At 42.5% G+C, this 15764-nt stretch overlaps 1 protein-coding gene across 1 annotated transcript in view; it reads right to left on the bottom strand.

The window, feature by feature from the left end:
• Positions 1–7275: 7275 nt before the first annotated feature.
• Positions 7276–15764, bottom strand: part of DCAF10 (DDB1 and CUL4 associated factor 10) — a 28727-nt gene continuing 20238 nt past the window's right edge. The window contains exon 7 of the mRNA XM_067553347.1: positions 7276–13524. Coding sequence (XP_067409448.1) covers positions 13156–13524 — 369 coding nt within the window. The 3' untranslated portion in view covers positions 7276–13155. The remainder of the gene's footprint in view (positions 13525–15764) is intronic.

Below are 15764 nucleotides of genomic sequence, written 5' to 3'. Positions count from 1 at the left end.
TTTCCCCAGCCTTAGTTTTCTGTACTTCTATTTTTTCCTAAAAATGTGTTAGACGCTTGAAAAAAGTATGAGCATAAGTTGGAGCCAACAAAGTGAGTGAAAGTAATTATAGTTCAGCAAAACAGGACATTTTTGCCTCATACTAATTTGCTACTATACACCACCTCACAGGGGAAGAGCCAAGAGCCTCTTCCAACTCCATTTTCAACTTTTAGGCCCCATTTATCAGGAGTTTGAAGAGGACATCAGGCATGGTTAAATGCCTCTTAATAGAATTATATAACTTGGTTATAGTCTGGGTACAGGAGAGCTGTCAGTGAAGTCAATGGGAATGCAGAAGATGTGATATGTTGGGTTTAATAAAGATTTGATAGTGGCTGAAATGATTCAAATGACTTAATATGAAGCTTATTGGATGGACTGAAGTCTGTAGGCAAAGCTTAATGATAAACAATGTATTAAGCTGGGGAGAGGTAGGTGGTGGTAGAATGCAACAAGTTAGTATTAGAGTAGGTCCAGACTTGTATATTCATGATTTGGAGGTGTAGTAAGTATCAGTAAAGATAATACAAAGGGTGCTACAGTGTTAAAATGGACAAAAACTAATTGGATTCAACTGCTTGGATGGAGCATTGGGAGTGGTAGGAAAGTAGTATTAAGGTTAGCTAGTATGCAAACAAGTATAGTCCCTCTTCCCAAGGAGTTTACAGTCTAGTTACCACACAGGCTGAATTGTTAGGAATAAGTCTTTTGGTTCATTTGACACAAACAGAAGCATGGATGAAGGCACACAGAGGGGAATGGGAGAAGATTACTCTTCTTAGACTATGTTCTTTGGAGCAGGTACTATCATTTTGTTCTCTATTTTTACAGTACCTAGCACAGTGGGGTCTGGGGTTCTGAGTACTATCTTAACACAAGTAATAGCCCCAAACCCTAGACTGAGGGGGAAGGATACATCTGAAAAGCTTTAATGACCAGAAAGACCTAGGGTAGGGTCAAGGGGCAGCAAATTAGAAACAAGCTTACAGTGCACGTGAATTTTGGACTGCATTTACAGAGATGTGCCAAAGCAGGGAAGTGATGGTCCATTGGACTCCAGTAAGGCTAGCTGGATTATTATTCATGTCTGAGCTCGGTAGCAAAATTAGTAAAAGCAGAGTCCCAAGGTATTAGTGTATCCTGCTATTACGTGGGAGTATTTTACAACATACAGATGGATACAGACATTGGCATTGGAGAAGATTGCCACGAAATGTCTATGCTTAAGTTTTATTAAACTAAAACAAGGTTACTCACCAGTAACTGATGATCTTCGAGATGTGTTGCTCATGTCCATATAGGTGTGTGCACACCTCCGTGCACAGTCACCCGGAACTTTTTTCCCCTGAGCAGATCCTGTAGGGCCGGCTCCAGCACCCCCTGGAGCCCTGCGCACATGCTGCGGTATATGAGGCGCTGCCGGGCCCTACGCCCCCTCAGTCCCTTCTTTCTGTCAATTCCGGCAGTGGGGACGGAGAGTGGGTTGTGGAATGGAAATGAGCAACACATCTCACAGAACATCAGTTACTGGTAAGTGACCTTGTTTTCTTCTTCGAGTGCTTGCTCATGTCCATTCCACTCTAGGTGATTAACAAGCAATACCCTTGGAGGTGGGTAGGAGTTACCAGTGAGCTGCTCTCATCAGCACAGTTCTGCTGAAACCTGTGTCCTCTCTCACCTGCTGCATGATGGCATAGTGGGATGTGAAGGTGTGCACTGACGACCAGGTGACGACCTTGCAGATGTCCTGCAGGGGCACTCTCTCCAGGAAGGCTGTGGATGAGGCTTGAGCTCTGGTTGAGTGCGCTGTGGATGGTTCCTGGAAGCGGCACCTCCACCTGCTCATAGCAGAACTTGATGCATGATGTAATCTGCAAGGAGATGTGCTGGGTGGAGACAGGTAAGCCTTTCATCTGGTCAGCCACTACGATGAAGAGATGTCGATTTCCAGAACGGCTTTGAACGCTCGATGTAGAAGGCCAGGGCTCGTCTCACGTCCAGCAAGTGCCATCTCCTCTCCTCCTCCGAACTGAGAGGTTTGGGAAAAAACACGGGGAGAAAAATACCTTGGTTACAATGAAATTGGGAAGCCACCTTGGGCAGGAAGGCTGGATGCGGCCTCAACTGCAACTTTTCCTTATAGAATACTGTATAAGGGGGCTCTGAGGTCAAGGCCCTAATCTCGGAAACCCTCCTAGCAAGGTAATGGCCACTAGGAAGGCTACATTCCATGAAAGCATGAGCAGAGGGCATGAAGCCATGGGTTCAAAGGAGGGGTCCCATGAGTCTCGAGAGGACCAGGTTGAGATCCCAGGGAGGCACTGGGTCGCGGACCTGCGGATAAAGCCTCTCCACCCCCTTGAGGAACCTGACTGACATAGGATGGGAGAACAGGGATCTCCCCTCTAGCAGCTGATGAAAGGCCGAAATGGCTGCCAGGTGAACCTTCAGCGGGGCCAGCGCCAGACCCTGGAGCTTTAGCTGGAGCAGATACTCCACGATCACCTGCAGAGGCGAGAGGCAGGGCAGAATATCCCGGGACTCCACCCGACAGGTAAATCGTCTCCACTTTGCCCGATACATGACCGGTGTAGAAGGCTTCCTGCTGCCAAGCAGGACCTGTTGGACCTGCACCGAGCAGGCTCTCTCTCCCTCTGTAAGCCACAGAGCCTCCAGGCCATGAGGTGCAGGGAGTCCAGGTCCGGGTGCAACAGGTGACCATAGTCCTGGGATAGAAGGTCATACCACCTCGGGAGCTCCAGGGGTGGGGCGATCGAAAGTCCAGCAGCATGCTGAACCAGTGCTGTCTCGGCCCGGCTGGAGCGATGAGTATAACGTTCGCCCTGTCCCTCTATTTTCAGCAGGACCTTGGGTAGGAGCGGAATGGGTGGGAACGCGTACAGGAGGGCCCCCGTCCAGTCCATGAGGAACGCAGCGGAAATCAACCCAGTCTCGTGACCCCAGAGCGAGCAGAACCTCAGACACTTCGTGTTCCAGGCTGACGTGAATAGGTCCAGTTGGAGAACGCCCCACTTCTGGAAGATCATAGCCACCACCTCTGGGTGCAATGACCAGTTGTGGTGGGGTAGAAACGACCTGCCTGTCTCGCTGGTTAGCCGCATCTACCACCAGACTTCCCGGGGAGAGGTGAGTGAACACATACTCAAACCCTTTGGCTGGGACAGAATATTTTTTCTCAGCCACCTTTGACGTAGGGGCGACCGAGGAAGGGGTTTGCCACAGGGCCTTTACAATCTTAAGGACCCTTTCGTGGACTGGGAGGGCCACTCTCGATGGGGCAGCCACCGCCAGCACATTAAAGAGGCTATCTTCAGCCTCTAACTCCTTCACCTCCAGGCCCAAGTTAGAGGCCACCCTCTTGAGGAGCTCCTGGTGCGCCCTGAAATCCTCCAGTAGCGCCGAGTGGTCACGGGAGACTGCCTCGTCCGGTGAGGAGGAAGAGGACTGCCGAGGCGCGTCCTGTGGGTGTGCCCCCTCCTGGCAAAGGGTTGCACCCATTGAGGGTCCCTATATGGGGTCCGACTCCTCGTCCGAGGAGTGGTGTCTATGGGCCATCTCCTGTGCCGGAGGCACAGACTGCACCCCCGATGACATAATGGATTGGTGCCCCAGTCCCACCTGGATACCCCATGCGGCCCAATAAGGCCATTGTGGCGGCCATTGACCCTGGGGCCGACCGCTCCACAGGCTGTGACGCTTTGTGGGGGCGTCAGCTCTCCTGACGACTGCCCCCCCCCCCGGAAGACCCCAAGTCACTGGACCGGCGGTGCTGTGTACGTCCTCGGTCCCGGGCGCCCTTCCAAAACAGAATACAGGTACTAAACCAGAGGTCTTAACTCTGTGGGGCAGGGAGGGAGGGCCACCCACTCCCGCTTTGCTCTGGGCCTGGCCTTGGGACCCCAGCCTCACCTCCCCCATCCCAGCCTCAGCCCAACGCATCCCGGCAGCTGCAGAGCCTGGCCCCAGCCGCCGCCCTAACCCCAGCACCCTGAGTGTGGCCCCACTCCCAGCCCCAGCTGGGGGTGAAGGGGCACAGACTGGGATAAGGGGAGGGGGGGCACGAGAGTCAATGCTCACCACTCCCAATGAGGCAGACAAACTTCTCCCGGGTGCCAGTCAGGATTCGATCTGGGGCCTCCAGCTTCTGCACAATACGGGTGGCTGGGTGCTGAGGTCCACCAGCTCTGGTCTTGGGTTGTGTCCTAGAGTGAGCTTCCAGAGATCTTCCTTGCAGAGCCCAGTTTGGGTCCTGCTCAGCTACACTTCAACCAATCATTTTAAACCACAGCACTACAAAACACCAATCCTCACCCATTACAAAACTGTTCTTTAACCAATCAGACCCCACCACCTCAGCTGATTTAAATATTGGCTGTTACATAACTAATTGTTCAAACAAGTAAAGGACGAGACAGAAATCATTCAGATAAACAACAGAAAAGTGGGAACCGTAAGACAAGTGTAGATTTTACAACCACAAGCGTTGAGTGATTCCTTGCCAGACAGAATACTATCCACGAGTGTTCGTTCAACATCTTGAGATCGGTTTCTTTCTCTGTTGGTGGTAGGTACTACTGGGGACAAGAACGCCTTCACAGCCCAGCATTTAGATGGAGTGTGAGGATGTGACTACCTGCTGTTTAGCTTATGGCTGCTGCTGCTTAGCCAAAGAACAAGGCCTGAGGCCTTACAAGTTGCCTTTCTTGGGGTTACGTGCATTTCCCCTTGGCACGACTCAGATGTAGAATTTCCTAATTGCCAGCATTGTATGAGACACAGATAAGTAGTCTGATGTACCAGTCCCTTGCACTAGGTGAGTCAATCTAATAAAAACGGAGAGAGAGTCATGTAAGTTACGCTCGTGCCAGATCTACTATATACCATATGCGACATCCATGAGCTCTGGAGCCTTCTCTAAACTTATTTGGCAAAGGCAAATGCTGTGAATAATAGCTTAGCAAAGACTGAAGTGTGCAAAAAGGAATCACAAAAACAAACAGCCAGTGACTGGAGCTTTTTTCACCCTGAGGAAAGGATTATTCTCTCTCTTCCTGCTACTTTTTGTAGTCAGCAGGAAATTTTTCAGGACCGCTCCCTCCTTGGGCAGTATTTATTAAACAGGGGTCAGTTACACTTCCAGGCCATGCTCGGCTTTCGCTATAGCTATTCAGCAAGCAGACTTTCTGCAAAACCCCCGAGCTCTGGGATTGGCTGACCGTGGAGATCACTTAACTATTAGTATAAAACAATCTGAGGGTTTCCCCTCATTTGCTCTGAGATGCCTGGAAAGCTATTACACAGGAGGAAGCTATTACACAAACTAAGTCCAAAAAAGTTACATAAACTGTCAAATATTCTTTGAAAGAGCAACTTGACCAAGATTAGAACGGAGAGCATTAAATTAAAGCCAAGTCGCATAAATCCCTAAATGTCGTATTTTAAAACAAAAACCTTAAAGACGACATCTTAACATTAGCAATACCACTGATGTCTCAGCTTTTATAGACATTACAAGTTGAACAAAAAACTAATGCCTGGATTGGTTTGTTTTGCTCCAAAAGTGCTATTTGGGTTTTCTTCTGGTCACAAGGGCAAGGCTGTTCTCTACTTCAGTCGTCAGCCACAGATAAAAGTGTTAGGTCCAGATTGATTTCCCCACTGAATTCTACACCACTTAGCAGAAATATTAACTAAGATATTTAGCTCTCCTTCTAGCTCACTTCAGGGCAATTCTGAAAAACGGACAACTGTGTAAACAACAGAGCAAATTCCCCTGCTTAATATAGATGTAAACATTATGACGAGAGTAAGAAATGTGCCCAAACTGCTTCATGGACAAGCTGATGCAGAGACTTAAATTGTATTCAGCTGGCACAGCACTACTATGGAGAAGGAATTAGTGTCATTGCCACTGTTTAGGCTGTTCCAATAAAAATCTTTGATGGGGTGGCCTAGGAGTCCTTCTTTTGGACTTTAATTAGCATGGGGCTTCCAACACTTTATGCAGTACACTTGATCATGCACAACTGCCCTTTTCCCTTAAGGTGGTGGTAAAATAAATCATTTTATGCCTTCTTTCCCCTCATAAGAGCCCCACCCTTCATGAACAGCTCAGACCCTACTTGTCAAAGCATCATCACAGATGGCACATGCAGCTGACATTCTACAGAGATTATTCTGTTCAGTTGCTTTCTGAATTTTTATGGGCACCCACCATCTACTTGAACAATGGCACTATCTGTTAGCTGGCTGGGGAAAATTGCTATTATGCGTCTTACCTGTCTAATCAACATCTTTAAGTAGCTTCATTTTCTTATTGCCTGTTTGTAAAACAGGGAGGGTTCAGATTTGTTGCTATGGATAGGTAAGACTCTCAGTTTCGGTTTCCTGCTGTCATTTCTTCCATCATTGTATTTAGAGTTTGACACCTACCAACCATGCTTTTTCCACTGGAAAGCAACCTTTTATAAAACACACCTCCTGGCAAGGTGCCCCAATAGATAATAAATTTAACCCAGAGCAAACAAGGTCAGGAGAAAGCACCTATTCCAGTACATGCCTTCCTCACCTAGCAATGGTCTTCGGTGTGTTCTGCTGAGCGAGCTTGGAAATCACATCTTCACATTCCCATCTGCTCAACCCACTGCAGTTCCCTGGGCTTTGCCCTGAATGATCTTCCCTTCCCCCTGAGCTGGCTTCGCTCCATAGCCCTTCCCCTAGATCCTTGCAGTCCTTTAGACAACTTTTATGGAGAGAAGCACGCTTCTCTCTCTCTCTTACCAGGATCGCTGGTCTTCTCTCTTCCAAGCCACAGGCCAGGGTCCTCTCTTACATAAACATCTTTCCTTCCACTCCAAACCCTGGATTAAAGGAAACTGCACTGCCCTTCATATTTTATAGCACTCAGACCAAGCTGGGTATTTTCTCGACTTCCATGGGTAGACTGCTCCCATTCTAAAGAGCATACAGTACAAGAACAGACAGATTACAGGAAAGAAGAGGTAATCTATATGCTATATACAAAAAAATACTACATATATATTATAAAAGATATAATACCTAGGAAAATAAGTGAAGGTTCTCAAGATGGAGCGGTAGCTAGGAAAGGAAGCAGTAAAGGATATGTGGTTCTGTTAAAAGTTTAGTTCTCTTCCATACTTCTAACATTTAGAAAAAAATGCACCCTATCACAACTTTCAAAAATGCACTGAATTGCTTTATTAAATGTTTAATTTATTATGCAAGCAAGAGAAACTGTTCACAAACAGTACAAGTTACTGAATGGGAGCAAGTACAGTATATTCAGAACAGTTCTGCTACTTGGTATGTATTGTATTAAAAGTCTACACCTTTTGACTATGAAACCTGGAGTATTTCAAAATTTTCTACATGCACAACTTGCTCTTGTATTAAAATAAGACTTTTACAGTTGTTTGGAGACCCTGTTGAATATCCATGTCATTGTAGCAGAAATGCACCATTGACTAATAAGATCATGTTTTTTTCCCCTTCCAATGGAGCAATCAAAGTTATAGAAAAAAGATAGGACACAGGCATTTTTCTTTCTACTCTCTCGATCTTGGAAACTAGGTTTTTTTTAGATTTCCCATTTGGCAAATATATTTGTTTCATTGTGAAGAGCCTGAATTCCACAGAGCTCTTCTTCTTAGCAAAGACTTCAAGTTTTACTTTGCAAAACCTAAACCTCTTTCTGCATTGGCATTATTTGTGGCATCCTTAAGGAATGGGGGGCATTTGCACTTCTGCTATAAATACAATATTGTAGGATCAATCAGTAATCGTTGGTTTTCAGCAGCACATTTTCCAGTGTAGACAATTGTCTTGTCTAGGAGATTTCAGATTAACAATAAAGCAAGCCAAGTTTTGGGCTCTAATCCTTTAGTTTGTCCCTTTAGATATATTTTGCTTTCCCTCAATTCTCCCCACCCCAAAACAATATTTTAAGACATGCCAGCTAGATCTTTTCACTGAGTTTAAAAAAAAAAAGTTTACAAGTACATTTCATTTTTATTCCATTAATTCCTCTTCCTTCACCAAAAACGTTGACATTACTCTGGGAATTGAAAACTGACCTCTAGCGGAATACGTGAAAAATGCACTTCACTTCAATAATCTGGTCAAGGGACAATTACAAGTGTTACTGGCTTCAGACAAGCTAGTCGTGGCTTTCATAAACACGTCTAAAATGTCAACATTCCTATGGAGATCTTAATTACGCAGTTTGTCTGCTTCTGCTGATCAGTCATGCTGAAGATGGAAGAATTACACTTTACTACAGTAACTAATGATTATAAACCATGCATTTAGAAAGCATATTGCACACTTCACAGTCCAGCTAAGATCACTAACTCTGAGAAATACTTTAAAATTTAGCAATAGGTTTAGTACTTGACTGGTCTGAAATATACCCATATAAAATGATAAAAAAAGAATGTATTGGTATAAACAACTACCTTCATTTACATTTAATTCTGGATTTATATATTTGTTAACCCATTTTGCTCCTTTCATTGTACTGGGGTGGAAGGCTATTTATTGTTCATCTTCCAGAATTTAACATGAAGCAAGTGTATAGAACTTTTCTGCTATCTAGGGAAAAAAATCCAAAGCTCATACTAAGTCACTTTGTTAATTCAATAAGGCAAGATAATGTGATTTAGAAAGATGAAAATGGTGAGAATAATTTTTTTCAGATACAACTGCAAGGCATATAACTAGTCAGTTATGCATCACTGAACAACGTATTTCAAGGTACTGTTAACTATACTTAAATAAAATATATTAGCTTTCACTGAAAACTTCCAGCTATTATTGGAAAGGAATAGTTAAATAATCACAACCTAAGATTATCTACTCATTCTAATTCAACTTATTGCAAAATGGAAATCAGAAAAGTAGGCAACTTTCTTACAGCATACGTGGACGGAATTGGTAATATAAAAATGTATCTGCTCCTACAACACACGATACATACACTACAAAGCACCACTAAAACATGATCAAAACCCCAAAACATGACAACCTCTATCATCAGCCTTGCACTTTTCTCTTCAGAGTGATGATCAAGGAGAGCTGTTTAGCTGGTCACGCCAGGTGCTGTGCATTTTAAATAGTAGCAATATGTGATATGCCAACACGTCATCTATTTAACAGAACAATTCTCTATTTATACAGAAAAATTAGTGTCTAATGTTTCAGAACAATAACCTTTTAAAAAAGCATGTCATGAGGTAGAATTAAAAAAGCAATACTCAGTGCATATTAACAGGCATAGACTTTTAAAAAAATGCAAAATGAGCATTTCACTTCAAGGAATTCCGATAATCTTAATAGAAATGACAAAAAGCTGCAATAACTCCTCAGGGTACTTTTCTGCCTTTCAAATGAATACACTTCAAACGGTGAAAACAGTACTTCAGAGCTATTCAAAAGGCTTGCCCCCTGTTTCAAACAGATCTATGCAGCTAATCATGTAACAAGCCAAAGAGTAGCAGAGTGGGATGCTGGGAGGAGAGATGGTCTTTGGGGGGAGGTTTTCCTTATTCAGTGATCCACAGAAAGAAAAGCTGGAGAATTCGGGTCCTATAAAATTCTATTGGAATATATTATTCCTAATGGGTAAAATAGTTGCATGTGTGCAAGTCGGCTGAGAAAATCCTCTTCATTCTGGTTTTCAAAATTAACTTAGTACTAAAAGACTATACAAACTTTAACCCCGTTTGCCATCTTTTGGTCAGCGAGCACTAAATCTTTCACTACGGTTCATTTCAAGACCACAATTTATATCTAGCAGTTCTGCCATCCAAACACGGATAACATATTCCTGTTCCGCTGTACACTTTTTTTTTTAAATATAAAAAGTCTCATCACATAAAAACTGGTTCCAAATTAGACGGACGTAAGTTCCACATAAGCTTTGGCTACTTTGCAGATCAGAAGCATTTCATATTATTTGTAATCACATCACTGATGGGGAGTCACAAGATTTTTCCCTATCATTCTACAAATCCGAGTGGACTGAAAATTGGATTTGCAGGCTGTCTATTAACAAAACAAAAATATATACATAACAAAAGTGGGTGAAGGCTGAAGGATGGGATTTTTAATTTCAATCATTTGCTTTTTGGATAAGTCACTTTATAAGATTAATAACAAACTGCCATTTAGGAGCATGGCTCTCACTATAGCCATTCAATCCCCTTTTTCTTTGAGAAAAATAATGAAACTTCCTATTTGACTTGATCATTCTGCTTTATGCTGAAAAATGGTTTGTGCGTAAATAGATTGTTTCCAGTGCGTATTCCTCTGGAAGAGTGGAAGTGTCAAAAAGAGAATGATTTTGCTCCCAAAGCCTATTCTATTTCACTTTTAAAACAAACTTTTGATGCTAAGAGATACATACTTTGATCACTTACTTGTACATCTCCCATCATTGCTATGATAAGCTCCTGGCTATAGCTCCAGTGATAAAGAAAGAGCCCATGCAATACCCAGTTTTCACTTCAGTGTCACACTGAAAGGCGTGTATTTTCATTTTGGGGCGTAATTGTCTATGTCAGTTGCTGTAAGACAACGAAGAGATAGCTTCGAAGAGACGTACTTTAATAAGTCCATGGAGCAAAGTATAACTAGGTTAAGAGCCACTGCACCTTCTCAAAACATGAGGCTATTATACTGAAAGTTCTACAGGCAATCAATCATCTAATGCAGGAGAAATGGGGTGGACAGGGAAGGATTAAAAAAAAACCTCAGGATTATTGTGTGGGAAATAGGGAATTTTGTTTCTCAACTGCTGCATATTCAGTTGCTTGAGATCAATTCTCAAACAATTCGTTGCTATGGAATCGAATATAAATTTCAAACAGGAGCTGAAGGAGGAGTAGATTAACGTTCCCCCAAAAGAACAAAGATCCAATGTTCATGCAAATAGCCTCAGTAATAAAGAGCCAGCAAAAGCAGCTTTCCTAAATCAGTCTCTCCAAAGCTTTCCCAGGAGGCACCAGATGCACTTTTAAAAGTGAAGTCCATTGATCCCTTCCCGTGACACGCACAGAGGGTGTTACTCATGGAGTGATCCAGCCCATTGTCAAGCTTCCAAATTTTCATTTGCTGGATCTGATCAACATTTAATTTTCTACCCTGAACCTACAGTGCCTTCCGCAGACGATTTTTTGTTCAAGATTCAATCTACATTAAGTATATTTTGTTTAAAATCTCTTCAGATAATGCTGAAACTAAAATCTGTATATTCTTTCAGGAAAAATTCCCCCATTTCACTGGGTCCAAATCAGGACATAAGTCCCATGAGTGTATTTCACTTATTAAAGCATCATGGATAAGCTAAGTATTAAAGTGAACAGAGACAGATGAGCCTAGGAAGTCTTTACTAGCAATTCCTAATGTAACGTCCCAATCCTGTATATTTAACCTGACTGCAGGTTTAAAAAAAAAAAAAAAAAGAAAGCTTTTTAAACTGGTTAGTTCTGTAGCTGAGCCAGTTTCCCCAAGAAGAGCATATAGAAAGATTTGCTACCTTCAGCAGCTTTGTGCCTTAACTCGAGTGATTGCTAGGAAGCCATGTTTACCTCCTCCTTCATGATAGTCTGTGCACTTGTCAAGTCTTGAGAAATTTAGTTCCTAATTTCATGCAACAGGTATTCCAAATTTTAAATACAATTATTCATTTGCTTTCCACCCATACTATGAAATTATACATCCATCCCCGTGCACACTGTGTGGGGTGTTGAGCCACTAGAGGACTGTATCTTTTTTCTGCAGATAAAAACGACATTCAGAACATTATGTCCTTGTGATTATATTGAAGCAACTGTATGTTCAGAAGGGTAAACTGCACGGAGGATAAGTGAATCTGAGTAGTTATACCCATGTATTCATCTTGCTGCTGAAAAATCCAGTTGAATCCAGAGAATTACATATTTAGAACATATATGTTTTGCTCTGTTCCAGACCGACAACATAATTTGAAGGGCTGTTTCATTTGGCAGAAGGACAGCACACTCGCTGCAGGCTAAATCTTTTGCAAAGGTGATGGTTAAGATCTGTACATGTTACAAAAGGGTATTTTATTATGCAGCTCAGCATTGGTAACACAAAGGGAAACTTAAAGTGTATCATTTCTTAAGTTTCAAAACAAAATGTTATTAAGATTTTTTATTAATGTGGAAAGCTTCCTACAATAAAGGGTAGCAATTAGATATTTTAGTGTGTGCGGCACAACTTATTCCACTGGGGACATTTTTGACTTGTCACTTTATGCCAAACAACATTCTGAACAACTCCTTTGCAATGATGAACTCTTGTTTCCCTGGTCAATGGGGCAATGTCTTCCTACTGAATTCACTGAGGAAATGCAGCTGCATCTCCACCCTGACCTTTCACCATCTGGCAATGAACACAATATACGCACATAAAGGAAAACAGGCTAAGCAATTTAACTATAGCAAAACTTTACAGAAAGGTGACAACATTTTTCTAGTCAATCACAAAGAACCAAATTCTTTATATTGTGAAAGCAAAGTGTTTTTCTTCTTTGTGGGAAAACTAATCTAGTATGCAGGAGAACAGATCCATTACCTAATTGTTGTAGAGCAAAGTTACAGCAGTAAGAGGCCAAGTGAGAGGATATCAGGAAGTCCAGCTCCTTCGTGGCAAGGAAAGATCGTACCAGCAGGAAACGTGGGGGCTTTGTTGGTGTGACTATTCCCCCAGCCCTAGTGAGACATCTTGCAGATCATCCACCCTAAGTCATGCTGAAAGACCAACAAGTGCTACTGTGACGCCCACCCAACCAGAACGCCTGGAAATGAGTGGCACTGGATCACCAGGAGCAGAGATTTGCACGGAAGGCTGAACAGAGCATGCCTGAATTGTCACATCAGAACGCATACAGCGCTGGACTACTCATTTCATTGTTCTGTTCACAGACCATAGTCCTCATGAGCTTCCCCATGTTTACAAGATTTTTTTTTCTTTTTAAAGAACACACTTCAACCAAACTGAAGTAATTATAAAAACAAACATCTGTGAAGTTCCTGTTGATGCAAGATGTGCCTAGAACTTTGGCTGATATAAGGAAACACGTCCACTAAGGCACCCTGAGGCAATCTGACAGTGTGTTGGAGAAAACTTGGTCGTCAGTACTACATCGTTGTGTGAATACAGAGAGCGGATTTCCTGTAAGGGACCGGCTTCTTTGGGCAAACAGTCAACAAGTTCACTGCACTGCGTGTCAAATCCCAACAAGCGGATCCCATAGCCATGCGGGGAGGAAATCATTCGACCATCAGGGCTGAAACAAAGTTCTTTGATGTAACCCCGGCCTACATTGGCTTCTTCGATGCAGTGAGTCAATCGGAGAGAACAACGAGGTGAGACAGGACGCACTGGGGCTCCTTCTTGGAATTCGTAGACACAGGTCCACTAGACATGGAGAGAGAGGAAAGTTATATTTACCCATGTACACAATGAGCCCCCCAGTTATTTATTCATTCATTCGCCCTTCCTGAATGTGAAGTGAGTTTAACATAGGAACTAAACACAACACTTTGCTTCTCTATCCTTTTGATGCTGTGAGCTATTTAAAATAGAACAGCCCACAGGCCATTTTCCCCCTTTAATTACACTGAATAGGTAAAATTGACAAAGGATTTCTCTAAATGCAGAAGCAGATATGTCGCTGCTAAAATAAATAATTGAAAATACTACATCTGATTTAACTGGAGGACGTAAAATGCAAGGCTGCTGTTTAGAAGAGAAGAGGCACTTACTGTAGTATAGCAAACACTCCTGGAAATAGAGGATCAAATGGGACTATGATACAGCAGTGACTCATGATTAGTCACTGGAACTTCTGCACTGTTTGAACCTCAACACAAATCGGAAAAAACACTTAGAAGAAAATAGAGAAAGCTTTTGGAGGAAGATCACTGCCAATATGTAGATATGTACATTCGTCCCAGCCAACATTAATCCAAATGTTTGAGATCTAGGAATTTTATCCTGAGAAAAGACATTCATTCATATTATGTGCTTCTCAAACTACCACTGAACAAATAACTAGAGAACACACCACTCTGGCACTGTGGGGTTAAGGTTGGGAGAGGTCCAGGTAGTATCTTTTGTTTTTGTTGTGCTACTAAACAACTCACTGCAGTTCACATTCTGAAAAGCCGTATGCACATGTGACTCTACTCATCTGAGCAATCTCACTGAACTCAAATGGCACTACTAATGTGGTTAAAGTGAAGCATGTACTTACATTTTTGCAAGACAGACTTAAATTGTGAAAACAAATCAGATATTAATGCAAAACAGTGTGAAATAATTTTACCAATGCTCTGAAGTTACTTCTATTCAAACACAAATGTGTAGCATACTTAACAAAAATATTTAAATTTAGAATGTGAATTTCACTTTTTGCAACAATTCATTGAAGTGCTGGTAAGATTGGAAAACAGTACAAGATGCTCAGATAGAGATGCCAATATTTGTAAAAAACAACTATATAGCAACATTACTACATCTCAATCTGTCTAAGGTTTGTATCCCACTCCTCATGAACCTGAGGAAAAGGTTATGCTTTAACAGAAGGTAAGAGCTCGGTTTTATCCCTCTGAAAACAAACAAGGAGAAGGGTATTCCATTATCCTCAAGATTAATCTATTGATGCACCCACACGATCGTTCACAAGCTGGCTGTACCCGTGCAGAGGGTGTAGAAACTACCTTTAGTTTAATTAACCAACAGGTCAGAAAGAGGAACAATTCACTATACTGAACTGACCCAAGTCATGACTCCATGACAAGCTCGAGTTTAACCCACTCTGACATAAACTTGGTCAACTGCAAAGCTGGGAAAGCAACCTGTAACAATCTTTCAATGAGAGTCTTAATGTATGTATTGGAGTCCAATTCTTTATGCAAATGTCCACAGGAAAGAATAAGGCAGCTAAGTACCCTAGTTAGAAATTTGTTTCTTGCAAAGTTACATTAAGGCCACGCAAATTGAATAAGCCAAAGAAACTCAGTTACTGCATTTTCAGAAAGTACTTTCTAGTGTTAAATAACACAATGCATCTTACAATGGCTTGATTGTAAATTCATTGACTAATCATCATCCATCTCAATGTAAGTCTGCCGAGCTTCCAATAATTACTTTGCAAGACACATGCAGAAGGTGAAAGGTGCAGTGGTATGGAACAAAGCCATTTACAGCGAAATGTATCAGAGGTCACTTAACAATGCTGGTTTATCACTGGCACGTGTTATCAGCAATAAGCCTTTTTGTTCTTAGAAAGTGACCTGTATATAGGCCCTCGGTCTTCTAGCACACAATTTTACTTCTGCCGTTTCAAAGAAGGAGAAGGTCAGTACAGGATTGAATCCAAGGCTCACAAATGACAGCTCTGTATGTTCTGCAGCTGATTAGAAACACCGGATGCTTTTCTGGAAAACCTGCTTTAACACAGGAATACGTGGGTAAAGGTGTAATGGCCTGTGATATACTGGAGATCAGACAAGATTATCTAATGGTCCCTTTCTGGCCCTAAACTCGATGAGTTTTTACATCAAGATGCTAGCTTCTAACATCAAAGTCTTTCTGGAAGGGTATTCACTGATCCACAGATATTCTACAAAGGGGCCAGCAGTGTTACATCAAAT

Source organism: Emydura macquarii, unplaced genomic scaffold, assembly GCF_026122565.2.
Source record: "Emydura macquarii macquarii isolate MOO-44397 ecotype Brisbane River unplaced genomic scaffold, CSIRO-AGI_Emac_v2 contig_1451, whole genome shotgun sequence".
In the NCBI taxonomy this organism is placed as follows: Eukaryota; Metazoa; Chordata; order Testudines; family Chelidae; genus Emydura; species Emydura macquarii.
The sequence above is the reverse complement of the archived record's forward strand: the minus strand, read 5'-3'. Positions and strand labels throughout refer to the sequence as shown.